The sequence below is a fragment of the Xiphophorus hellerii genome, chromosome 17, assembly GCF_003331165.1.
Source record: "Xiphophorus hellerii strain 12219 chromosome 17, Xiphophorus_hellerii-4.1, whole genome shotgun sequence".
Taxonomy (NCBI): Eukaryota; Metazoa; Chordata; class Actinopteri; order Cyprinodontiformes; family Poeciliidae; genus Xiphophorus; species Xiphophorus hellerii.
The window spans coordinates 16,396,807-16,423,935 of NC_045688.1; the positions used below are offsets into that span (position 1 = coordinate 16,396,807).

The 27,129-nt window shown below is 39.8% G+C and overlaps 1 protein-coding gene across 12 annotated transcripts in view; it reads left to right on the forward strand.

The window, feature by feature from the left end:
- Positions 1 to 27,129, forward strand: part of nav3 (neuron navigator 3) — a 313,027-nt gene that overhangs the window by 169,850 nt on the left and 116,048 nt on the right. For 11 of the 12 annotated variants that reach the window (XM_032589235.1, XM_032589225.1, XM_032589228.1 and 8 more), the window contains 2 exons: positions 8,259 to 8,376; positions 10,958 to 11,010. In XM_032589235.1, the coding sequence (XP_032445126.1) occupies positions 8,259 to 8,376; positions 10,958 to 11,010 (171 nt within the window). Of the gene's footprint in view, positions 1 to 3,679; positions 3,788 to 8,258; positions 8,377 to 10,957; positions 11,011 to 27,129 lie in introns of those variants that run through there. The other variant, XM_032589234.1, reaches the window with a different exon arrangement.

Sequence of the window (27,129 nt, forward strand, 5' to 3'; positions counted from 1 at the left end):
ATTTTTCATACATCAAACCTCTTCTTGGTCAGATCCCATTGAATCTCTTTCGGTGTTTTCAACCCAGTTCTTTTCATCTTAGTCATCTTGATCTAATGAGCAGTAATCCAGTCAGATGTTGTGAGGAAGTGTGACTAATCTGAGCAGACCAGCAGTGAGTCACGCAGGAGAGCATCATGCCTGGATGATTTAGTTTTTGTCGGAATCTGTTTGGAGCAGGACTCCAACCCTCCCGGAGGTGGAAGCCACTTGACGGATGTGATGCCGAGGTCGTTTTCTGTTTACAGACATCTATGGCCGGACTTACACTCGTAGACTTACACACCGCAGCCTGAGATGCAAAATGACAATGTAGCTTGTTTGCTTCTTGTGATTTATCTGCGTGCGTTTGAGTGGGAGGAGATTAAAGAGGTCTGAAAGAGGGCCCCAGTGGCATCCCGGAATAGACGGGTGTCAGCCGGAAGCCTCTACATGCTCGTTGGGGCCTCCGAACAAGAACATCCGACACGAACCCATCAATTATGGCTGTAAACCAGCAGAGTGAGGTCGGCTGGTGATCTAAGCAGCTCGTCTTGTGAGCGAGCAGCCGAACAGGTAATTACCAACGGCCTCTCTGCATGCTTCCCTTTATGTGTAACGTCTGTGGAATACCTGCTGCCTGGTCATAACAGCTGGCCAGGGCTGCATGCTGTCCTCTCTGCTGGTCAGAGCCAAATTGGATTGGAGATGATAAGCAGTCTCCTTTTGCTCTTTTTGCTTAAGGATGAAGGGGTTTATGAAGCACTCAGTCAGAGAGAGGAAGCAGACATGCAGCTTATGGTTGCTGTTTCTGAATAACAGGCTCAAAGCCAGACACACTGCATTACCATGGTAAAATGGCATGTTGTTTGTGTCAATAACAGATATAACCCCTCACCCCTGAAACTTCAGTATTGATCAGGCATTATGACTTCTGATAGTTGAAATAACACTAATTATCTAGGACTGAACAATATGACTGAAAAACGTGTCATAAGGGTTTCTTATCAGTCGATATAAATAATTGATTAGTTTCTTCATTTAAATATCTGAAATACTGCCAAGCTTGTGGCATGATCTTTCCTGTTTTATCCACAATTTCCTCTCAAACTTATCTCCTTTTCTCCTTTCAAACCACACTTTTCTTTTTATCATTGAGAGCCTATGAGGCACAGTGGCAAAATCTTAAATTGCTACTGTGCAAGTTACTCAACAGGTTGTTGGGGATTTGTACATCTTACTCACTGACAGATTCCCTATCAATATTCCTGTCTGCTTTTCTGCTGTCTGTTTCTAAATCGTGTTTGTGCTCATCTGTCTTCAAGCTGTTTATGTCCTCTCAATTTAATTCTTTTTTTGTAACCAGCTTTCTCCACCTCTGCACTCTGTTCCTACTGCGCCGCAGAAGATCGGTGTTGAGAGACACAATGAAACACATCCAACACAGACTGTGTGCTTAAACTTCTCACAGCCATGCAGTTATGTCCTTTTGTTGACAGAGCATCTTGGCAGATCATGGTATGAGAAAGCAATACATCAGCTTTTAGAAGCATGTCCGCTACCCTCCATTATCTGTCGACTGTAGTCGTTTGGTCAGCAGCAGCCCTGACAGAACAGGACAGATTTGTCTTTGCTTCAGCATCGGCTGCTCTTGTGGTTATAGTGAAACAAATGGCTGTCCAAATTCTGGCATTGTGCAAGCGCAATGAATGTATAAGTGGCTTAAGTGAAAGCTTTTGCTTAAATATGCAGTAGGATCTCAAAACAGACATGCATGGCAAATCGCTTTTCCATGCAAAAGGTTCGCTGACATTCAGTAGAGCCTGAGGAAATGTTGCATCTGTCTCGGCTCAGTCATTTCGTGTTTTCTGGAGCTGCATCTTTGATTCTGTTCATATAAAAGCAACTATTCCCACTCTTTGCTGACTTGAAAGGTTTTGTCTTCACTTTAATTTAGTTAGCGATTTCTCAAAAGTGCATGAAATTCTTCTATTGGTCTTATAAATATGTGTTTCATTCCTTCAGTCCCAGATGTGTTTAGCGAACTGTCCAGGATAGGCTGTGATTGACAGCTGGCCCAACAACAGAGAACATCTCCCTGCTTATGCCATATGTGACCTTTGGATTTCAGTGTACTTAGATATCTCTGGAGAATGTTAGCACTGGAATTAAACATTTGTGTTTAAACTTGATGTTGTCATGTGGGAACTGCATCTCTGCTGTTTGTACATCATAAAACACCAAATTCCCCAAAACTTAGGAACCCCCTCCAAACCATTTTATTTGCATCCTTGTTTGATTAACTTAAACATTTTCCACAGATTTCCACATTGTCTTATGACCATGTGGAACCTCCCCCCCAGAAATCCCATTTATGCTATGTTGATCATGCATCTTGTGTGATGCGAAAAAAGTGTTTCCATTGCAGTTTTGTTTAATAAACCAATGTAAACAACAGCTGAAAGACCACCTCATCTTAGTGATTCTTCTTCTGTGCATGCGGGTTGCTTTGAGGTTGTAAGCTGTTCACAGAAGTTTTATTGCGGTCACATTTAATTGGTCCAATGAACGACATTGGATTTTCAAGAATCAAGACTTGCCTTATGTATGTATTATGCCCCAAATCCTGGATACAAACTGCTTTCAAGAACTTCGTCCAAGAGTGGACTAAAATCAGCTTTAGAGATGGAATAAGAAGCTCTATCATGAAAGTAGAGTTGCTACTCTGTCATCTAAAAATTGTCTTTAAGCAGGCAGTTCAGGGCACTGGTAAAGAGGTTGCCTAGATACCTTCGTGTTGAAGGTTTCTTGACATGTCCCACGGGGTTGGCATCCTGGGGGAGACCCAAAACGAACCGGAGGACTTGGGGAAACCTCTGAGGATCCCTTTGGAACGCTTTACTTCGAAAAGAGTAAGATTTGTGGAAACATGTAAGAAGCAAATTTCTTTTCATCACTTTTGGAGCCATATACTGTAAATATATTACCCTGCCAAATCTGCAGCTGAAATCTACACACACTCAAACTGTCACAGATGGATTCCATCTGTCAGATGAACTTCTGTGGCTACCTTGTTTGCCCCCGCCCTCCATAAACTGTGCTGACAGTGACATAGCCATCGGATCCAGGCTGGGTCTTCCCATCCTTCAATTAGTTCCGCTTTTGCAAAGTGGAAGACTTTGCAGAGGAAGCTCCATCACATTGCGGTCCTATTGATTCACTTGGCTCATCGCTCATTTGGTTAATGCAGCTCCATGTTGTCTTTAATTACATTTAGTACCCATGTGGGAGCAACCCCGTTGCCAAGCGGACGTTTTCGAGCCAGCTCGGCCGCAGAAGACCCGTCCTCGTTCAAATGGCATTAAACAGCTAAATGTCATCTCAGCCATCATATTTATGCTCCAACTCCTGAAACAGAGTTTAACTCCTAATGTATCAGCTCGCACTGGAAGGATGCCCTGATTAAAGAGCCCATGCATTAACAATCATTCAGCAGACGCGCATTAATAAGTCCAGCTGGCTGAAGTGACTTCATCTCTTTTTCCAGTCTCTTCTCCTCTTACTCCAGCGGTCTGTTCCTCCTTTTACCTGGCTCCCTCCAGAGGCCAAGCAGTGCCACTACAGATCTCTGCCAATAATACCTGCGTAGCTGTAGTCACTGCATTGTGATCAGGACGGTTGGATGCAGTTTATTTTCTACGGGGCAAGAGGCAGCTGTTTGCCAGCATTTGGGATCCCTAGCGCTGAGGGGGACGGGTCTGCAGAGCAGGTAGAGTCAAAGGAGAGAGGTACTCCATGCTGCATCAGGGAGAAAAACACCAGCGGGGAGAGACACTGGACTTCTGCTGATTGATTCTGGCTGCCGAAAGAAGGAAAGAAAGAAAGAAAGGAGGAAAAGGAGGAAAGACTGGCCAAGGGGAGGGAGAGTGAGAATTTTTACTTGTGTCAGAGCAGCTGTGGGGGATGCTTTTGCAGATTGTGGTTTTGTGTGGAGTGTGTTTGTATATGATGCCAGTTCTCCCAGTCAGCATCTATGAAGCTGCTGCTGCTGCTGATGTTTCGCCTGAGTCACAGCGCCAGCTTCTGCTTCCCAAAGCGATCTGGATCCTGACAGGATAGGTTAATGAGTGCAGAGGGGCCATGACGTGAGTGGCTCAGTGAGCCGGTATGGAGGGGACAGTAGGAGGTGACGGGTTCTAAAGGTCTCAGCTCAGGGCTGACAAGGAAGCTTCTGCATGCTTTACACTGTGGAAATGCATGCAACAGAAGTTTAGTTTCTGCTTTTTTGCTTGTGGAGCGGAGGGAGAAAATGCCAAGCAATACTGTAGATTTGGAAAAGTTGCTGAATCTGTGTTTTCTGCGGTCTGACAAACTGCTCTTTTAGCCCTTTTTCAGTGTTTTTACAGAAACACATCTGTGTTTCTTTATGATTAGGTTAAATGTTCTGTCATGTAGATTTAAGAAAAGTAATGTATGAACTGTACCACTAAGGTCAATGAGTTTACGAGGCATTGCTCAGCATTACTAAGGGAGCAGTCGCAAACTAGCTACTATACACATGCTCTTACTAAGCACTACTGTTCTCTTTTCTGCTTTACAGAAGAGAACAAGGAGCTGACAAAATGTAATAAAATTTGCTGCCAGGTTTGCTGCAAACAAACTTGTTAGGATTGTTTTTCTAGTTCTTTACAGCGAGGTGTTTGATCTGATCCAAACCTTTTTTTTACCCAAATTACGATTTTGTCTGTTTCCTCTTAATACCGATTTTAGCCAGTTCCAGTTCTGGCTACTTTTCTGTGTCTGAATTAGAGATGTGCCTGGCAGTCTTTCACCGATGGATACTTATTTTTGTCTGATTCCACCTTTCAGGACCTACAGCTTCAGCAAACTTATTTATTTTCATTTTAATTGACAGTGTTGCAAAATATGAACATTAGACACAAAGTTTTGCAGCTTTTCTGATAGAGGTTAGAAATTATTAATCTAACAGAAAAACAAAGTGTCCTTAATTATTCTAAATTACCCATTTTGGCGTATTTCTATATTATTTTTCAGATTTTTACTGAACAAAAATGTAAACATTTTTATTTATTTTATAATTTGATCAGTCAATCACTGCTCAGGTTGCTAAGGAGAAAATTGTCAGATTCTGATCTCTGGCCTGATGATCAGCGCCTCCCTTATCTCTGTATTTCTCTATAAATCATTTTCTGTTTATTTCCCTTCCTGTAAGTTGAAATGTGACTCCCACCTGTTAATTTTTTTCTTTTTCACGCCTTCACTTTACTACTTATCGTAAAGAAATTCCCTGAACCAAACCACATCAGATTAAAAATCCTGCAGAAGGGCAGCTTTAAATGAGCCAACTTCCTGCTTCCAAGAATACAGAAAAGAGCGGGATAGAAGTGTTTTTAATTGAGAGCAGTGTGTGTGGTTTATGAGGGGGGAAAAGATTATTTCATCATGAGAAGTGGTTAGGTTTTATGTGGCAGTTTCTCTGGAAATCTCAACCATTTGGGATGGTGTAGCAGAAAAAAGCGCTCGCTTCTCAGGGGGGGGTATAAGACATTTATCCTCTGATTTCTTGTAAAGTATATTTTTCAGACACGTAATTAAGGATGTGGAGAAGGAAATACAAGAACATGTTTCAGGAAAAATAGCATAGCCACATGAACTAGAAGGATAAGTTGATCATGAAGGCTGGTACTTCCTATTGACCATCCTCCTCTGTGGGATTTACTTTTGGAAGTTTAAGTTAGTTAGCTAACTAGCTAGCAGTGTTAACTGCCCTGTTTTCAATCAACAATAGTTAGCATGTTTGTTGGCACAATAAAGAGCCTATTGCTAGCCTGTTGCAAAGCTTAACTTGAATACCTTTTTACCTAAAGAAATATACTCTACAAAAGTCAAAATAGCTGACTTTCATCTGTCTAATAAAAGTTTCTAAAAAGCTGACTGATGTGATCTGCCTAGCAAAAGTTAAAGGAAGCAAAAACCAACTCTAATCTCCAAATACCTGGAGAAAACTGTGGTCACTCAGGCACTTCCTTTGGCATCAAAATAAATGGAATTGAAACTATTAAACAGTACGAGGAGAAATAAGGTCAGCTTTTTATGAATGGTGACTTTAAAAAGCTATAATAAACAATTAGCCCTTTTACATTTGTATCTGCTCGGCACGGCTTGACTGGCAACAACGAAAATGACACTGTGGTCTAATGACCAGGTCCAGCAGTTTTTGTGCGTGTTGTGTTTGTATCACATAGAAATCACGTCTCATTACTTTCTGGACTCTAGGACTGACCTGCTATGACGACCCCAACAGAACAGAGCTGGTCCTCAGTCATAATGACCTGAACCACGTGGAGCCGAGGAGAACCTAGTCGAGCCATGCAAAAGATTGCTTGATAGTTGAAGTTTATGTTTCAGCTGTGAAACAAAGTTAGCGTAACTAAACAAATACAAATTACACATGAATTCATCTAGACATGGCAGTTTAAGCCTTCAGTGGAAATACATTCTCCTTTTTTGGAGCTTGTAGAGATGTTCATGGTCTCATTGCACAATGGGCAAAATTCGCTTTATTTGGGGTTGTTATGGCGAAGTGTCTAAATTGGATAAAGCGGTTAATAGTTTTTGGACACTAAAAAGAACTCTTCTTAAGCTTTTGCATACAGCTGACTTTTATTTGGTCAAGCTCTTGGAAACCAATGTGATTTTGATCACAATTTACCCTTGGAACCAGGCTAAACGTAATAAATTAACTGAGTTTATAAGAGCCTCTGAACTTAAAAGATACAGTATATACAGTAATATAAATTTGAAAAGCTTAAATCATATTTATTTCAGGTTATGGGTGGATCTTTCCTCCCGCCCATAAAGAACTACACAAATTAAAGGTTAAAATTTTTTGTGTGCAGGAATATTCTGCTGCAATAAAACATTTTATTTTAGCCTTTTTGACATCTACACCAACAAATGTGAATGTCCGAAAAGTGCTGTATATTTGCTGTCCATGCAGGTTGTCCTATTCACATGTATAAAACATCTGAGCGTTTAATGAAATCATGTACTCATCTCTATGATAAAGATCAGAACCAGCGCAGATCTCGGTGCAGTCTGGAGAATCAAAGGTTGATCAAAAATTTGTGTTTGAGTTGTGAGGAAGTGCAGGACCCTGTTTGGACCCCACTGTCTGGCACGGCATCTACCAGAATACCTGAGAGACGGATGGAGAGAGCAGGACGCTGTTGGTGCAGACAGCACGGATAAAATGTTGTTTATTGATATCTCTGAGGATAATGGAGGCTTGAGGAATAAATCCAGAAGAGTGTATTTCTCCTCTCTTGACATTTTCCTTTATTTATTCTGAGCTTTGCAGTGGGTTAAAATGATTTATGCTCAAACCAGACATTTGTTTTTTACTTTTATTCGCATCAAGCACTTTTTGAGAGGTTTACATTCAGTCATGAATGGGCATGAATTTCATATTAGTTTTGGCTTTTAGTGACTCAGTTGAGCCATTTTGATGCAGGGTGGTCTACAATACAAAATGTAATTGGTCATGGGTTTTGAAAAGAGATGCACATTTTTAAATTAATTTAATATTCAATACGCCCCTATTGTTAGTGAAATCTGAGGTGCAGAGAAATCCAGGTTTTTGGAGCCATTGTGAGCTTTTATCATGATTTAGGATGGATGGTCATCCTTTGAAAAAAGTGATAGAACATGCTAGCTTTCTTGTACAGACCTTTCTTTTAGGCATGGTCTGTTAGTTTTGAACAGACATGAGATCTTTGCCGTTCCATGTTTAATATAGCCTGTTGTGAAAAGTGTGGACATTTACCCAAAACATAAGTGGGGGTGTATGTATACTTTTGTATAATTTTTGACATTGTGAGTCTCAGAGAAAACTCAAACCCAATTCTTGTTTTTATTTTTATTTTTTAAACTTGTTGATTGTCTCATCATGCCACCTCAAAAACAAGCATCAAATTCACTTCCAACTACTTAATAAAAAGCCTCAGAATCTTATGGCATTAAAGCTGATTGTGAGCGTATGCAAACTTCTGACCTCTTCTAATATTTATTTTTTAGGATTTACTGGGATTGCTCCCAAGGATTTAGGCGCCTCCTCTGGTCTAACTTCTGTCCAAACCTTTCTCAGAACTCGCCAGCCCTGCAGTGAGTGCTTGACAGCCCCAAATATACTAACAGTATGTTTTGTCCTGTTGTTGCAGATATACACAGACTGGGCCAACCACTACTTGGCCAAGTCTGGCTGTCCACGCCTCATCAAAGACCTGAGCCAGGACGTCACCGATGGAGTCTTGCTGGCGCAGATAATCCAGATCATAGGTAGGCGACCGTGTAAAATGTGTCATTTAACAGATAAATACTACTAATTGAAATGAGGACATACTTTGAAGACACTATAGTTTAATTCTCTATGGTGGATAGAGCGACCACCCACTCTCTGTTTCACACACACACATATGCACACTAAGTTCGGTCTCTGTTGTAGTTGTCTGGTGTAACAGTCTGATATCGGGGCCAAAACACAGCAGTTGTCCTTTGTTTTGGGTGCTGGAGGAGCTGCAGCAACAGAGATCTATGGCTCTGACACCCCTTCAATTAATGTATGTGTTCTCCATTGTAGCTCAGAGCCTCTGCTCATCCTCCTGCTTCTGCTTCTCTTTCTGTCCCTTTACTTTCTCTGGCATTTTTTTTGCTTACTATGTCAGTTTGTTTCTAGGTCCCCAAGTTTTTGTCTAACTTTATCACAAAACCTTTTTATTCCTTCCTCTGGAACAACTTACCAGTACTCACCCCACAATGTCTCACTGTAATAGGATTACCTCTGGGAAAGACTGGTTAAAGAGATTACAGTTACAGAGCTGTAATCTTGTTTCAGTCATTTGTCTCAGTGAAACCCTGTCACAGCATTTTCATCGCTTCATCTCACATTATAGGGGACTAGGACTTCCACAGTTGGGTGTTATAGAAACCTTCATGCAAAAGATAATTAGCGTTACATGAAAAGCGTTGCAGAGAGACATAAAAGTTTGTGTTGCACAGACTTTTCATAGTGTCATACCTATCAGGAGTCCCTAGTGGTAACCAAGCCGTAAGGATCTCATTTTTGAGTATGACAGCTTCTATCCCTGCTGGTGCCTTGCTTCCGTGACAGGAGTAAAGAATTTGTAGGCCACAGATGCAAAAGAGGCCCTGAATGTGACCTGTGCTGGAACATGAGATTTCCGACTTGCAAATTCAATGTCCTCCAAATGCTGGTTTTCTGGCAAACAGTCTTAGTTCATGCACATGTCTCTACCAGGTGCTGATAAGCTACCAGGTTTACCTGATTGTTAAAGACACAATACCTCAGGTCTCACAAAACAAGTCCAACATTGATCATTGGCCTAAGATTGCCTGGTACAGGGGTGAGCAACTCTAGTCCTTGAGGGCTGGTGTCCTGCAACTTTTAGATGTGTCCATGGTCCAACACAATTCAATCCAATGGCTAATGTACCTCCTCAGTAGGTAGTTAAGGTATCCAGAGTCCTGCTAGACACATCTAAAAGTTGCAGGACACCAGCACTCAAGGCCTGGATTTACCTACCCTTGTAAATAGGCATAGGCAAACTTGATGAACATTATGGACATTGCGTGTATGGTGTACCACTTAGAAATGGTTGGATCCAAATCAAAAATACAGTTTTCCCAAGATACACCTCACTAGGTGGCTCCTGGAGGACTGCTTGGGACTGGCGGATTGGGATACTTCCTGCCAAGAGGGCGGTCATTGTAGGACACCATCCTTAGACTACAACAAGGCCAACCAACCTGAGCTAATGTTCAGTGGATAACAACACTCAGATCTTTCTCTCTTGCAACTGAAAGCTGCAGTGATGCAATACTTTTTTTTGCCAAGGGCTTTTGAGGATTCCCACACCTGCCTGACACTTCTCTTCCAGGGATACTCCAAAGTAAGAGAGTCTCTAGAGCCCAAACTGTGTGCTGAAGGTGAATACCACTAGATCTGGCTTACATAGTTCTGTCTCACACACGTTTCCAGCTCCATTCCTGTTGATGTTTTCTCATGCATTGCCCCTAGAGCCAGATTGTAACTCTGGGTTTTAGCTCTTGCCTTCCAAGTAGCTCACTCCAATGTTTTACTCAAAGAAAAGCTCTGTTGAGGCATTGTGTGAGGCATCACAATTGGATGAAGAGGCGTGATGCTTTACAACAGTATAAATTTTACTAACGGGGTCTTTGTTTGGCAAATGTAGACCGCAGCCTTACAGGTGGTTTCGGTTAAATGAATCAACTTTGTCATGAATGGAGTGTGCCTGTGGCCGCATCGCAGGCAGTCGCACAAACTTGCTGTTTGTTAGTCTGAATGAGCTGCGAAAGTCCTCACAGTGATAAATAATGTGTAACTAGACTGCGTCCTCGCTGCCGTGGCTCTTACATAATCTTTTTCTCAGCATCGTTTAGAACAGTTTCTCCCACTCATTGTTTTTTTTTTAATTCGTTTTTGCTCCATTTTTTTTCCCTCTGCGTCACCCTCACCTTTGAAAACATTTTTTTTGTTCTTTGGACTTCCTCCTTTGTTTCTCAGACCCACAAGCATATTTTCCTGTCTATTATGCACGAAGCTTTTCTTTCTCATGCCGTCTGTCTCTCACATTCTCTCACTTCTTTCTCTCTCTCTCGCTCTCTCTGCTTGGATTGAAACTTTACCCTCCCCTGCTCACCCCAACCAGACAATGAGGCCAAGCAGGCCTGTCAGTAACTCTGCACAGCAGCTGAAGAATTAGGCTTCCTTGCCTCCCAGACGTTGCTCCACACTCGCTCACCTCCACACATGCTCTAGACTGTTAGAATGTTGCGGCTCAGGATGGACTCTCACGTCTTCGTTCTGTTTCTCACGCAGCGAATGAGAAGGTGGAGGACATCAATGGTAGCCCCAGGAGCCAGTCGCAAATGGTGAGTCGACTATTATGTTGAAGAATTGTGTTAATTAAGATCATACGAGGGATCCTCACTGCTTGGGTTGTGTGTCTAATCTCTGATCTCTAGAAGCAGGTAGCATAGGTGACGCTCAGCAGCCCTTCAGTCAATAACAGGTTACAAACATAGGATTATTATTTTATTTTTTTTTATTTTAACAATGAAAATAATATAGAAATGTAAATTTTCCACCTGTAATTACTGTATTTTGTTTTTACCACTGTACTTTGGTTGATACTCTGCAATGGCTTGTAAAAGTATTCCAACCCTTTAAACTTTTTCTCATTTTGTCACGACAGCTACATTTAATGGATGTTGTTTGAAATTTCAATTGGAAAACAAACAGAATGTAGTATACATTTAGGTTTAAAACAGTATATTTCCAATTTTCTTTTATAAATAAAATCTAATACAGTGGCGTACAGTTTTATTAACACCCTGAGTTAATACGTAACTGCAAAAAACACTCAATTTAACAAGTATTGTTGTCTAGTTTCTAGTGCAAATATCTCAGCACACCTGAAGTAAAACAAGATCAACTTGCAAGTAACTTTTCAGCAAGATAAAGGAGCTTGTTTTGAGTCAATAATCACTGATACTTGATTTACAAAAATATTTCCACTGCCAGATTTTTTCACTTATGACATGGGAAAAATGTTTTATAAGAGAAAAAACATCTCAGTCGAACTACTACTTTTTAAAAATCAGTATCAAGAAATTATTGACTTAAAACAAGTTGAAAAGTTAGTTTAGTCTTATTGCAAGTGTGATATTTGCACTAGAAACTTGATTTAAAAAATACTTGGTTTGCAGCGTAGTAGAGCTACCTTCTGCTGCAGTTACAGCTGCAAGGATCTTCAGGCCAAAATTCTCTCCCTATTTTTTTTTTATTTTTTCTAAGCTCTGGCTGGATGTTCAGAGCTCCTGTCCTGCAGGAAAGTGAACCTCTGCCCCACTTTAAGCCTTTTGCAGCCTGAAACAGGCTTTCCTCCAGGATTCCTCCATTCATCTTCCAGTGACCTCTGACCAGCTTTCCTGTCTCTGTGGAAGAAAAGCCCGTCTCTTGGCAAGTTGCTGCCACCTTGCTGCATGTCGGCCAGAAGGATACGTTTTGGTCATATATGAACAGACCACATTCACTGGCAGTGAGAGTTCAGAGATTTCTCTCTGCTACTTTTCTATGAAAGCCATATTTGGAGTCAAAAACTGGTAATTATCCCACCTGAACTATTAATCTCCTCATCTCCTCCACGTTAACTCAGAACCTATTGGCTGCTTCTCCAATAAATTCTCTCCTCCTCTCGTCGGATGGACAGCCATGTTTTGGTAGCTTTTCAGTTGCACCATGCTCTTTTCATTTTCAAACAATGAATTACAACGGTTCTCCATGATATGTTCAAAATGAAATCCATTTTGTTATACCTAGACATCTTCACAACATTCTGCTGTTCTCTAATGTCCTCCAACAACCCTGCAGCTGCATTCATACAAAGATCAGATTACACAGAAGTTGTCTCTGTATAATATTCAGGGTTTCTAAAGGCAGTTAGTTGGAATGAATTTGGGCTAAATAGATATGAACGCCATGTTTTTCAGGATAATATTTGAAAAAAAAAAGTTGTGAAAATCTTGTTTCCTTCCACTTCAGTTTGAATCTTTAATTTGTGTTGATATATAACATAAAATCCCTGTTAAGGTGGTACATTAAGGCATTCTAAAAAACTGTGATTGAAAGGAACATATTAGAAATAACTACATAAAGTGTTTAACATTAAAACTGTTTTCATTTTCTTATTCTAATCACACAGAAAAAGTGAGTGACTAAATGAATGGAGGCTAATGCTCAACAAAAACGATTTAATAAATGAGCTAATGTTAGACGTTAGCGCTGCCTGCTATTATATCCTGGTGTCTGATTTAAACCAGTACACGGTAGCGTTAGCATGATTCCCTTTTAGCCTAACAGTTTGTTTTTTCTTGATTGTTCTGTATTAAACTCCATCTGTCTTCCTATCAACCCCGACCAACTTCCTCGTTCCTCGTAGAACAACATCCCCACAGCATGATGCAGCCACCGTCATGTTAGCTGTTCCCTACCGCTGTTAGCATTTAGCATGTCGGCCAAAAACTTCAAATTTTACACCACATTTTTACCTTATTAAAACCTCTTGATGTAGACTGGAAGTACATTCCTTTGACAGGCTTGCAGCTGTAGCTGCAGTGAAACACGGTGATAAAAGCTTGATGAGTACAAATACTTGTGCAATAAACCCACTTTGCCTGAGCGACTCAGAGAGCTGGCGGTGAGTGACTTAGCCACATCCTGTCAGTTCAGCAACAACTTCTAGTAGCTTTTACACCATTTCCAAACAGGATATCTTCCATGCTAGCGGCCGGGTGACAGATTCCTGCTCTTTTTAACGGGATGACGAGCTCTATAACCGCTGATTGTCGTCACTGCGAGATAATTGCCCCTCACTTTAACCAGAGTTGACTAAGTGTTTATATAGCTAAGCGGTTTGCTCTGGCATCGGCCTGCCTCCCATTAAAAGGACTCTAACTGCCGTTCTCAACGGGACGCGGTGGAGTTGCGTCTTCCGGCGGTCAACGGCCGATTCCTGTTCAAATATCATTTACCTCTAAACAAGGTGACAGAAAACACTGGTGAAAACCCTCCTCTGGATTGTGTCTGCATCTATTTTACAACCGAGTTCACACAGCGAGCAGTTTTCAGCTGTTTGCTTGTTTTCCTCCAGCTGTAGAGGAAGCGTAGCTTGACGACTGCGTTTAAGAACCGGGGGAAGGAAGATCTTACGGTTGTTCGGTTATGCTGGTGGATCCATCCCTGCCGCCTTCACATAAAGTGATGGTGCTGGTTGGAAACAGCTGGAACCAGACCGCCTGACTGCTGCAGCTCTGCCGCGCCGGGTGCATTTGTGCGCAGTGTGGTCTTTGTCTCATTCACTTGCTAAGCCTATTGATCCACCACCTGCTCTGAGCTCCGAGGGTCCTGCCAGCATGGGAAAATAAACTTTGGGAAAAGCATGGTTGCTTATAGTGTGGGAGTAGAGGAAAGGAAACACCTGATGTACTGTGAGCATGTGTATGATTATTGTGACAGGAACTTTAACCGTCTGCGGCTTGTTTTCTTGACGTTACATGATGTACGTTCTGGAGTGAAGGGCTGGAGAAAAAGCCTTCGCTCAACCTTTTCACACTTTGTCTACACTTTTATCAGCACTGCATTTGGCGTATTTTGTTGAGAATTTTGATATTCCGATACAAAACAGAATATGGGAGAGGATTAGGGCCACTGGAAAAAAAAATAATTTAGACATTTTTCTTGGAATTCTGACTTTAACCTCAGGATTCACTTCTTTTTTTTTTCTTCCCAAATTTGCTTTGCTTTTTTCTCAAAATTCTAACTTTAATCTCTGAATTCTGACTTTAATTTCAGAATTTAGATTTTTTTTTCTTTGAATTTTGACTTTCTTCTCAGTATTCTGACATTTTTATCATAATTTTGAGAAAAAAGTTAGACCCTAATTCTCTTACTTAGAACATAATAAAAGTAGAATGAAACGTGCTTTTTAAGAATTTAAACAAGTGTAAATCTGCAAAGTGTGCAGTGATCCACAGCTCAGATGGGAGAATCTGTTGACAGGAAAACTTTAGTGTGCAGTTTTTTGGGACAAGGCAGACATGTGGAAGAAGCTTTGAGCAAATGAAAGTTCACATTTTTGGCTTTCATGTGAGTAGAGTATGACAGAATAAGCTAAGACTGAAAATCTCCTTCAGTAAACCATCCTGTGTCTTTATAGGTGGAACAAAACAAAAAAAAGATTCTGGTTAGAAAGGAATCATGATGGAAAATGAAGTTTCTCCCAGTTGTTCTCCAAGCTTCATCCCATTTTTGCATTTCTGACAAACACTAGAAATGTGTCAGTTATCAGTCTAAGCTGTGCATAGGTTATCTGTTTTCTAAAGAACTAAATTAAAAAAACAAGTTTTTGCAGTGGTTTAACCTGCTTTAACAGACTATAAATATGTTCACCATGCTGTCATAATAAAATCATTCTGTTGAGAGGAGAAGCTCTCACCAAAATCTATAGAGAACTGATGGCAGGACTTGAAATAACTTGTTAGAGTAATAATTTTCTGGCTTTGATGTGTCTTCATTTACAATTTCTGACATCACATCTAATTTTAATAGTGACAAAAAAAATGTTCTTCTGACTTCCTTTGGTCAAAATGCAATATCACAGCACATCAGTCCTCTTTCCAGCCTTCTCTTTATAGTCTGGATTCTGGCTGACACTTGAAATACAATATTACCATATGAGAGAGCAGACATTACATAGCCTACAGCGGCTCACACTCCCACAAACATCAAATCAGCCATTTACGTCACTTGCAGTGCTGCAGCGGGGGAATTCAGACCCCCTATTTTGGGCACAGTGTACTGCAGTTTATACAAGTGTAAACTGAAGAGGCCAGGTTGTGAAAAAAAACAACACCATATTATTCTAGGTAGTAATAGTGAAATGATCAAATTCAAAGTGAAAACACATCTCTTAATTACAAATTTAGCAGGAGCTTGATCAGACTTTTTCTTTCTCACTATGATGATGTTGTATGGAGGACCGAAAGTGCCTTAGTTCAATAAAAAATAGATTAGTATTTAAATGATTATTAACACATTTCTTTGCTTATCAAAAATAAGTATATAAAAGTACAAAAAAATTCATGTACATGAGAAAAAAGATAAATGTTAATAACTCAACTTGTCTAAAATGTAAATCTATCTAGCTATCTATCTAATTAGCAATAACATCTAAGTTCAGAAATCAGCCATGACATTGTGACTTTATTTATTAATTTTTTGGCGTTATTGGCCTTCCGTACCCCGACATTTCTTGTTTCTGGCTGTAAAAAAACATTGCAAACTTGATCTGGACCAGTTTATTTTTTATGTTTAGTCTTTAGACTGACACCCCCCCCCCTCCCCCCACCCCCACCACCAAAAAAAAGAAAAAAAACTCTCACCAACAAGAAATACTGTATATGCTGGCTATTTCTTGTCTATCCTGTACTGAGAAAGAAACATGGCTGCATTGCGTTCTGGAAACGTGCCATTAGTAACCTAGCACCAAGAGATTAGGAGCCAACGGCAGAGGTATCACAGTAGCAACAGCTGCCACTGAGCGGTAGATTGGGTCTTGATGATGGTACTGGACCTACAGGCATGTAACGGTCGCTGCCGGTCCAGTGAGTGGATCGGGGCCAACGTGAGCAGCTGCTGGAAGCTGTTGAGCTTACACCAGCACTGTGTCAACAGTCTCTCCAAGCTTTTCAAACAATCAGCCTTATAATACACTGTTTTGGCTGAAAAGACAAGCCTCGCTGATATTTACCTTAATGACCTGTGAGAGTGAAAACCAACAAACTTTCTATATGCAGCTGCATTATATATTCACTATGTGTCTCTCGTGCACATCTGAGTAGAAAGTCCCTTTACCTACAGAACAAAATGTATTCGTCACCTCTCACTGCTTAGCGGGCTTATGGGACAGTAACTCATGGAGCAGCAAAATTAACACCTTAGCTTCAGAGATTTACTTTTAAATTATTACCATATACATTTATTTCCTGGCCTACCTTTTAGGATTGAGACGATTGAGATCTGGTTGGTTACTGAACCATCTACACTGTTGACAGGAATTAGTTTTTTTTACATCGTATTTCTTAAGTGTTGTGTGTTCTGTAAATCCCTCTCTACGAAAATGTTCACTAAGCAGCTATACAGAAAATCTTTTTGACACTTTATGTAATTGAAAAGCTGCTATCTTTGCTTCTTTTTTTTTTTTTACCCACTATGGATTCCTATATAAATCTGTGACTTTGGAAATTTACAAGCTACCTTTATACATCTTGAGATATTAGCTAATAAATGCTCCATATCAAACATCTGATTGGGTTATGCCTGTTTCTACAGCAGTCAGTCTTTTGTCCACATTTGTTTCCTCTAGTTTCCTTTTTTTCATATAAAACACTAAAAATTAACAAAACTCAGTTAACTGGACTCCTCTGTACTAATTCTTGCCACAGCAAAAGTTATTATCAGCAGAAGCATAATCTTACAGTGACATTAGAGATTACATGCTTCCTCTTTTTCTTTCTTTTCCATCTTTGAAATTTCTCCATTATTTCTGTGAATGTTAGAGTTTCAGCCAATAATAATATGCAGATTTTGTCCATCAAAGGTATTTAGAGAACAATTAACTGACTAAATATGCTAACATTCAGAGTGTTAATGCATGGAACTTGTCAACGTCAAATTTATTTATACATTGCACATTCGAAACAATAATGTTGCTTCACAACATCACCAAAAAACAGAATAAAATTATACAAAACATTCTATAAATGAGATCAAAATTTCAAAAACAAATAAGACTACAAAACACAAGTTTAGCATCTCAGTGAAAGGCTTAGACAACATTTTTTCACAGACATTTAACCTTCCTTTGCCTACCTGGATATTTATCAAATTTTTTTTGTGTACCTGCTTCAAATATTAACCTGGCAGGAAACAATCACATCTTTTCTCAGAATCCATGTTGATTTTACCTTTTGGAAGAGATTTCTAATCCTTTTTACAGTTCAGCTGACAGCTATCTTGTAGGAGCCATGTTTCCTGTCAATCATCAACCTGCAAAACCTTTGAAAGGTCTACTGTCTTCCAACTGCAGGTTCATTTTGTAGAAATTGACTTGTGTTTGTATTTGTTTTAGAAATGCAAATCAAAGGCTGGTTCCATTATGTTTTCCCTACTTGTCCTGACATAAGGTGATTGTTTTGAGGAAACAACTAACTAAATATCCCCATAAAGTAATGATAGAAGGGAAGCACCAGTATTATAAATTGGGCCAGTATCTGATATCAGTATTGCTGCTATATTTATTTCCATACCCTTTTGACACTAAAAAGAAAAATGACCAAGCTGCTGTTCAGTTGTTACTATCATCCCAGTTTTACCCATTTGACCAGTAACAATATACTTAAAGTTGGCTAGTGTCACCCTATATCAATATTAATGCAGATATATTATTCATTCTTAATTATAGCATTTTCATTATTATTATTTTACCATTGTTTATGTGGTTGCTGCTGTTTTGCAAGTCAAATCTTTCACACCAACTGATTTTGTTTTTGGCAAAGATTAGATTTATGACTACAGTTTGCTTTTCCTTCTTACTGTATTTCTTGGTTTTTTAAACTGCAAAAAATGGCAAAGGGACATAGAAATATTGTGCTATGACAGTTTTATTTTTTGTTTAACCATTTTAATGCTTTTTTTTATTAATTCCCATGGGGTATGCTAGTGTATGTTCCCAGAAGTCATTTACCAGAAGGCAAGGTACACCCTGGACTTGTTGGCAGTCCGTCACAGGGCAACACACAGACAAACCATGCATGCACACACTCACTCCTAAGGGCACATAGAGATACAGTATATGGATGTTATAACAATTTCTAAATGTTTTCTGTCAGTTTTTGATCCTGTGGGTTTAAATCAGTCACCATCCAGACTGATCTGCATGCAGTTCAGTCTGTAGTAGATGTACATCCTGGGCTTTAAACAAGCAAAAGAGCCTTTTTTTCATTCAAGTGTTTCACTCAAACACAAGAACACAAAAATGGCAGACAGAAATGTCTCAAGAGAGCCACTCAGCAGAAAATATTAAACCTCGCAACTCTAATCCTCCTCATTATAGACAGACATCATTAGCAAACCGCACAGCTCTTCCTCGCTGTACAGATGACAGTGCAGTTTGACTTTCTGGGTTTATGTATGTGTGTGTCTTTTTAAGCTTTTAGCGATCTCAGCAAAAGATGGAAGGTAAAAAAAACACTTAGGTATTTTCTACAGAGCAGAAATGTTACAACTGTCAGCAGAAGGCTATACAGCAGGGGAATCAACTCTGTCTTGCGGGTGATAATAGTCACACATGCCTTTCACAGAAGTTACATCACATCCTTTTGCTGTTTTTCATTGTTTTGTATTATATCTATCTATGTTTGACCTACTTCAAAATGCGTTGCTCCAGTGTGAGAGCATATTGTGGCAGTGCACTGAAATAAGTCACAGGGCAGCAAATGGCAGTAGATGTGGAAAGGTAAATATTTTTGTGATTTTGTAGAGCAGAAAGAGAGGGTCAGGCACAATTCATCACACACTCATTGGGTTGTCGATGGTGATTACCAGTTCACTTTAGTTATGGCATGGTATGTACCTCAGTTTTGAGGTCCTGATTTGGTACACATGGTGGTTTTGGGTTTGGTACATACCTTAGTTTTAGTGTCTTTGTTTGTTATTCACCTTAGTTTTGGACACACAGTGTCACACAAGTTTCATCCACTCAGCAGAAAGTGTACCATCACAATAAAACGCACGACGAATTGTAGGATTCAGTTCCCCTCAGAGAACGTACACATTCTGGTTTTGGTTCAGTACACAAGTTGGTTTTAGGGTTCTGGTTTGGTACGTGCCTTGTTTTCTTTATCATGCTATACTATTGTGGTACTTCTTCATAGTTTAGTAATAACAACGAGGCGGGTCTTTAAGCTACTGCATGTCATCATCAGTCATTCTTGCGTTGCTTTGGTGTGGAGTGTTTTAGAGAGTAATCTTTTCTATTTTTGTAGTTCTTAAATAGCAATAAAAACACATGCATATTGTTACCTGTTTGAAAATGATTACCACTTTTGAATAAGATATTCATCTGACGACATCAAATTGGCTGCACCATCGCACAGTTGATAGCTCTGCTGCCTCGATACAAGAAGGTCCTGGCTCCAAATCTCTGCATAGAATTTACATGTTCTTTCTGTGCATACCAAGGCTCTCTCCTGGTACTCCATCTTTTTCCCACAGTGCAAAAACATAACTGTTGGATTAACTAGCATCTCTAAATTTGTCTTGTGCATTATTTGTCCTGTTTGTTTCTGTATTATTCCTGGGTAAGCGGGTATAGATGATAGGACTGTTATGGTTTGCTGCAAATTCATGACCCAAAACCCCTGTAGTGCTACATGTACACCACAGGACACTGAGGCATAGGAGGAATTTTCTTTTCACTTAAGTTGGTGTGAAATTTGTCTTCTATAAATTCAGTGAAGAAAAATCTCTGAGAAAAACCTTGGATAGCTTAAAGGACTGTTAGTCAACATCACAACGTATTTTAACCTGCATTTAATCGAAGAGATTACCATTAAAGTGCCTAGCAGAAGCAATAGTGATGATTTGGCTAAATCCTGCGCAGCTAGCTTCTATAAATCTTTCACTTACAGTGAACGTGAACTCACGACCTCGTCCACTCAGCACAAGTGATTCCTACAGTGTTATTTAAGGCAAACTGTTCTGGAATTTTGGCCTCAGAACCAGGACTGGAACGGGTGTGGAGACCTGTTTGAGTTTAGGGGGTTTTCAGAAAGCATTAAAGGCCACCAGCTTCATCTGGGCCCCATCTGTAGGTTCCCTGCACACCAGCCAGATGAGAGAAAGAAGCAGCAGGAGCCAAGCTTCTACTGATGCACCACCGCGTTGCCTCTCACTGTTAATCTTTGCTTTGAATTGATCACCTTCCTCTTCCTGGCAGGATGAAGCAACCAGCTAACTCTTGGTTTGGCAGATTGATCGCTTTAGAGCTTGTTGTGCTAGAAGTAACCTTTTGGGAATCTTTCTTTGTTTTCTGTAAATTTTCTTATGTAACTGGATAAAAATAAAAGCGCTTTTTTCTTTTTTACTTTACTGTTCATTTTAAAAGATATGCCAGTGATACTCCGTTTTAACTGTGCCAACTGCTCTCCAGCTTTGACTCCTTTGGGCACCTTTGCTTCTCTTGCACATGTTGACCCTTCTCAAATGTTTCCGGCCTACACTGAGCGCCCAGGGACTCATTACAGGCTCGCTTGTTGCCCAACTGGAAGCTTTTAATCACTTATTCGAAGTGAATGACATGGACAGATGCTCGGTTAAGAGAGATGAATGCTGGCATGTTAAATGGGCAGAGTGACAGACTGTTAACCCTTCATCCAGACTGGCTTCTTCAGTCGCTAAATCCAGCTGCACCAACTCCGTTTTCTGACCTGTTGCTGATTTAGCAAGAATTTGGCAATTAAGGGATAGAATATAAATCATATATTAGCAATGTGATGCATGCTTCCTTTGTCTCCCAAGCTGTTATTTTTTTGTGACATTGCAAAGTTTTTCTACAAGGACACGCTGCATGCTGAAGAGCTTCCTTTAGGTTGTTATCCCATCTCCTCGCCCTCAGTGATCTCGGCCTGCCTGGCATCATATTCAGCTACCAGCAGCATGACATTACACACGTCTCGTCTTCGGTTTATCTCCGAGACCTTGCTGTTACTCCTCTTTGAGAGAGGCTTGTAGCTTGCTCTGCTGAACAGAAGGAAAAGGCAACGTTTATGGAAGAAGTTCACAGTTGAAATTTACTCCTACTTTCCAAAAATAGGCCGAACATGACCCTTTCCCACCGTAACAGCTTCTGTCAACAGGGATTATATTAGCATTTGTAGAGGCAAATGAAGTGCAGCAATTCACTTTTTTGCATTTTGTCACTTTAAAACCACACACTTCAATGTATTTTATTGTGATTCAATTAGATAAAAGAACAAAAAGTAGTCCATAACAATGGAAAGAACATGATTGATGGTTTTCAATTTTTTTTTGCAAATCTGAAAATGTGACGTTTTCTTTTAGAATTCTCCTGTATTTAGCGCCACCTACTGCTCCTCTGTAGTCCTTTTTGTTCTCCAATGTTCTCTAACAAACGTCTGAGGCCTTCCCAGAACATCAGCAGTGGATTACATTCAATCACTCCCAGGTGGATTCTACTCATTGTCCACCAATTAGTTGGAGCTACCGGTTGTATTGGATTGTACTTGAGGGTATATTTTAGTAGAACACTACATTGATGCTTTAAGTTCAAATATGTGAACTATTGGAGGAAGGGATATAAAAGTACAGTAGCTGCGGTGTGTGCTGCAGAGGAAGTAGCACCTGATACACACCATCTAGGAATAGCCGGTGTGTGTTTGATCTGACACTGAGAGCCTTGCAAGGTAAGAAGGGAGCAACTGAGGTAAAGTCACATACTGAAAATTCCTCACAGTTTCTGCAGTGGCTTAGGAATCCATCGAGATGTTTCTTATTTTAATCATCCACCAACCTTGTGTATTTTACTGCTCTCTACATAATCCCTCCAACAAGGAATCGATGGTTTTTGTGGGGGTTCATTCTGTTTATTTCCAATCAGACATCAGTTTCATCTCAACAGAATAAAAAGCTTCCATGACAGAACTTCTCTGAAGATTCAGACTGAGCTGAGTTAACACAGAAACAGAGATGTCACCTGAGTAAAGGTCCCAGATTTCTGAATCTTAAAAATGATAACGGCACAAACAACCAAAAAAATGTAGCATTACAAACGTTGCCCAGTTGTTTAACATCAGATTTCATTTGATTTTGTTAAAGTTTTTGTGTGGTGTGGAGAGATGGTTGACCTTTGATGACCTCTGGAAACATTTCTTCTGCCTAGCTTTAAAGTGCTAACGGCAATTGCAATAATTTTTGCTGCACAAATGCTGGACAACATTTTTGTTTAATTTGAAGAAGGCGGGAATGGGGGCCAGCTTCACTGCGGTAGATACTGTATGTCTCATATTGTATTATGGTCAGTCAGTAGGATTGGGAATGTTTACCTTCTTAGACTCGGACTACAGAATACACTGTAAAAACGATGGAGACAAAAACTGGTGAAGCACCTCTCCGACAGCTGGTGTCCACTTAAAATCTGTTGACTCATTCTAAACATTGCCTGCTTGACTTTACTTACTGTTACCTACTCTAAAGACCAACACGGTGCTAGTTTTCCCAAACCAGCCTGTCTTAATTGAGATGCATTTTAACGATCTGTTTTAAAGGTCCCAGTTGTTTTGCTTCAAAGAATGAATGGATTATCCCAACGGTCCAAAAGTAAAGCGGTAATTCTCAGAACTCGGTCAATGTTAGCTGCTGTTATTGCAGTTTGTGTCCATAGCATTTAAAGGGTATAGTGGAATCATTTGCAAAGCACTTAACAGAGATTAAGTTAGACTGGATACAGTTTTCTGTGAGTCTGAGAAGCTTTGCAGTCAAAGTTTCACTTGAAAAAACACAAACAAAAGACCAGAATACCAATCGTCTTTTATCTCACAGTATGATAACCTCGGGTAGAAATTCTTCAGTACTACTGTATTCACACAGAACCCCTAAGAGGACATGGGTAAAAAAGGAAAACAAAAACACATGCTTTCTCATGTGCACCAGAATGTACTAGTGATAATGTGAAATTAGATGAGAGATATAATTTCAGATTATATCTCTCATCAGATACATTTCATGTTTTCAGGAAATTGGATATTGTTATAATTAAATTGTTTGGTTAGCTTCTAGGAGCATCTGATCTGAACAAAAAAAAAAGCACTTTTTTTTTTTTTTTACCAATGTCACATAGGGATTCTGTAACACCAAAAAGCTTCAAACAATTAAATATCACATAATCAAACTGCTTTGATTTAAAACAAAAGCTTTTTTTCTCTAGTGCTGCTAAAGTAATGCAACCAATTGATAATCACAGGTGTAAAATTATCATCTATAGCAGTAGTTCTAAGGTAGATGTGCAGATTTTTTGTTTAGTTCTCTTCTTTATTACATAACAGTGCAAGTAAAGAAAAATCATATCTGCTGGTCAATTAGCTGCTTACCACACATTCTGCTTGTATCTTTAAAACAACTTTAACCTCCTAGAAGTTTCTGCATAATGACTATCCGTGTTTTTTGGAACTAGAAAGTAGGGCTGTAACGCTTTCTCAAATGATTTGAGTACCTTCATTAATAAAATACCTCGAGAAAAATTATCTGCCTCAAAATTATGCCTTCGTTAAATTATATTTTATTATTTAGCGCACAGTGTTCTGGCCGGGTGATTATTTATGTTGCGCAACACTCTCACTTCTCCCTATGAGTTGTTGACGAAAACTAAGTGCTAGCAGCATAACGTTCAAATTTCAAGTTCGGTCCACTGGTATTTCAATGACCTATATAATGCTCCAAATGGGCAAATTGTGTTCTTTGACTCTTTGAAGTTGTATTTGACAAGTTACATTATATAACCATAGTTGCGTTCGCAATGCAAGACATTGATTTTTATTATTATTGATTGTAAAGATTAGTTGCATAAGGACGCATAACATGAAATAAAAATGGAGCGATAAAGAACAAGTATCAGCCTTTACAGTTCATTGCATCATCCAGCCATTTTTATTACTGCTTCGTCATCATCATAATCATCATCATCATCATCGGGAGTGCTAATGAGATTTGACTCAGACTGTGAAAAGTCAGCTAAAGAGATTAAATCTGCGACGGCTGAGCTGTCGCACATAAAACATCTCTGTTTGGGCTGGTCTGCGCCGCTTTTTCACACTAAATTTTTTTTTACTTACACATAAACACCCGCCCGCACACACGCACACACACCGTCTGTGTAGCAGATGTCATATTGGAGGCAATCCAAATTATTTCATGCTTTACACTTAAGAATAAAACCATCAAGGATCTTGTTTTGTATATATAATGTCTGCTACTGGAATGAAATCATTTTAGTTTGGAGTTCCTGCATGAAAAAAAAAGTTTTATGGTACACAGCAGCATGAACGCAAGCTTGGCCTTTATAAGGAAACAATTGATCTGATGAATGCGGCCAGCAACCATGACAGTGATGATACAGACATGATAGACCGTCATCCGAATCAATAATAAATGACAGTGTCAGAAGGAAGAAAAAAAAATTCTTTGGGCGAAATGTTGACATGATGAGCAACGATGCCCGGATTATGAGACGGAATCCGTTAGCAGGTCTCCGCCCATTGGTGGGTCTGAACCTCTGAGCCGTTTGATCCGTTTTGATTCATCAGCCGTCAAGATCGGCCCGTTTCGGAGGCATCAGCAGTGGCGGGGTGGAGAGAGGAAAGAGGAATCAGTGGCGTGTTTAGGACAAGACCGAGGGAGGCGCACGCGTCAGCAGCCCGATCCGAAGAGCGGGGTTGATGGAGAGGTCACGGACGATGAGAGAGCGCCGCTGTCTGGGAGGCAGCAGAACGGCTAAACGGCTTTAAATCGTGTCGCAGTAGAAATCACTCAAAGTTGCTGTAACCTTCAGGTGTTGTTTATTTATGTGGAGAGAAGCAGTTTTTCCCTCGCTGCGTTTTTAATCATTTGCACCGGGCTTCAGACAGCAGATTTTTTATTTACATCTGTATAAACGATCCACTTTAGAGGTTTCTTAGCAGCTTTGTTTTATTACACAGACTTTCTTACTATTAATATGTCCAAAACAATCATTTTGAACATATTTACATTAACAGAATTGGTAAAAGTGTGCTGTCTGTTAGTGTATGTTAGTGTTCAACCTCTCTGAGTACATACTGTCTAGAACCGATTTCAATCCACTTACACCGTCAAGCATTTAGGAGTATAACTCTTCCAATTTTTCCTTCCAAAATACCTCAAACAAAGTCTGCTTGGAGCAGTTTTTAACTCTTGCCACAGAATCTCAAATGGTTAAATATCTAGACTTTGACTATACCACTTTAACACATGAATATCTTTAGGTATAAACTACTGGTTGTTGTGAACCTCCACCTCAAAGCAATTGACTTCAGTGTTTAATTTAGATGTGTCTGAGTACATTGGGCTACAAAACAACTTCACATCACACTTTTTAGATGTGAACATGTAAAAGTAATTAAAAACAGCCATAGCTACAATTTCATTTAACAATAGTATGCTGCTTTGATTTCATTTTTTGATCAAATATGAATAAAATACACTACAGTTTGTGGTTCGGACAGTTCTAGGCGGTCGTTGCTGCCCATTTTCCCCTTGATATTCGGCACTAATGCATGTTTTAAATGTGATTATGTGGAATTATCTAACTAAAAATGTACATTTGTACCAACATTCTTCAGCGCACACTGACTGTAGGACAAAATGGCATTTTGATGCATCGATTTCTGCAGCAACAGCTCATATTTTGTATCTTTGGTCTGTATTGATTTTTTTATTTGCAAGGGGGAGAGAGGGATGCTTCAGATGATTCACTGGTTTGTATGTGCAGGATTTATTTTGCCTCACTCATCGCCAGACTTTGATTTCCACCTCCAGCTAAATAAAAGTTCACTGTTGCTGTAAAGAGTTGCTGCAAAAGCCAATAAGCTCTTTGCTGGTGTGGCTTCCGCACAAAAAACCCTTCTGTGACAGACCTCAGATTCACTGATGACTCAGGCTCCAGTCAGGAGAAGATTTATGCTCTGTTCGCATGTTTGAAAACTGATTCAATCATCCTGACAGTAAATATGAAAATAATCTCTTAAGTCAGAGGGAAGAAAAACACCCGGAGACTTTCTCGCTAAATAGTCGCGCTCATGAAACATTGAATCGTGCGGGATTTTGGAAGAGTGAATTATGGATTTAAGGTGGCACGTATTTTCCAGTGACTATGCAGCGTTTTGAGTACAACCCTTCAATTATTCAGCATCATTCTGTGGTTTTTCCAGCCCCGTCTTCAAGAAGCTTGTTTTCCCCTCCATATTTAGTGGTAATTGAGGTGTTGGCCTATTTGTTTCTGACAGCTGCATCTTAGGGATAACCCATTCCAGTTCCATTCATCTTACACATGTCACTCGATATCTTTAGGGAGGCCCGACCAACCGCAGCACCGCTTCTTCTTGTTTTCTTCTCTTTTTTTTTAAACACAAGGATGGGAGAGATGGTATTAAGCAGATGGATCTGGAGCCTCATTTTGTCGTATGGCAGCTCTTACTGAAGTGGAAAGAGAGAGCAGAGGGTTGAAATATCATTTGAACCCAAATGATACATGAGATGGTTATTTAATATGGTAATGATTGGTGAGACCAATGTTTAGCTGTGTAGTTTACAGTTAGTAAAATCCAACCTTTTTAAGACAG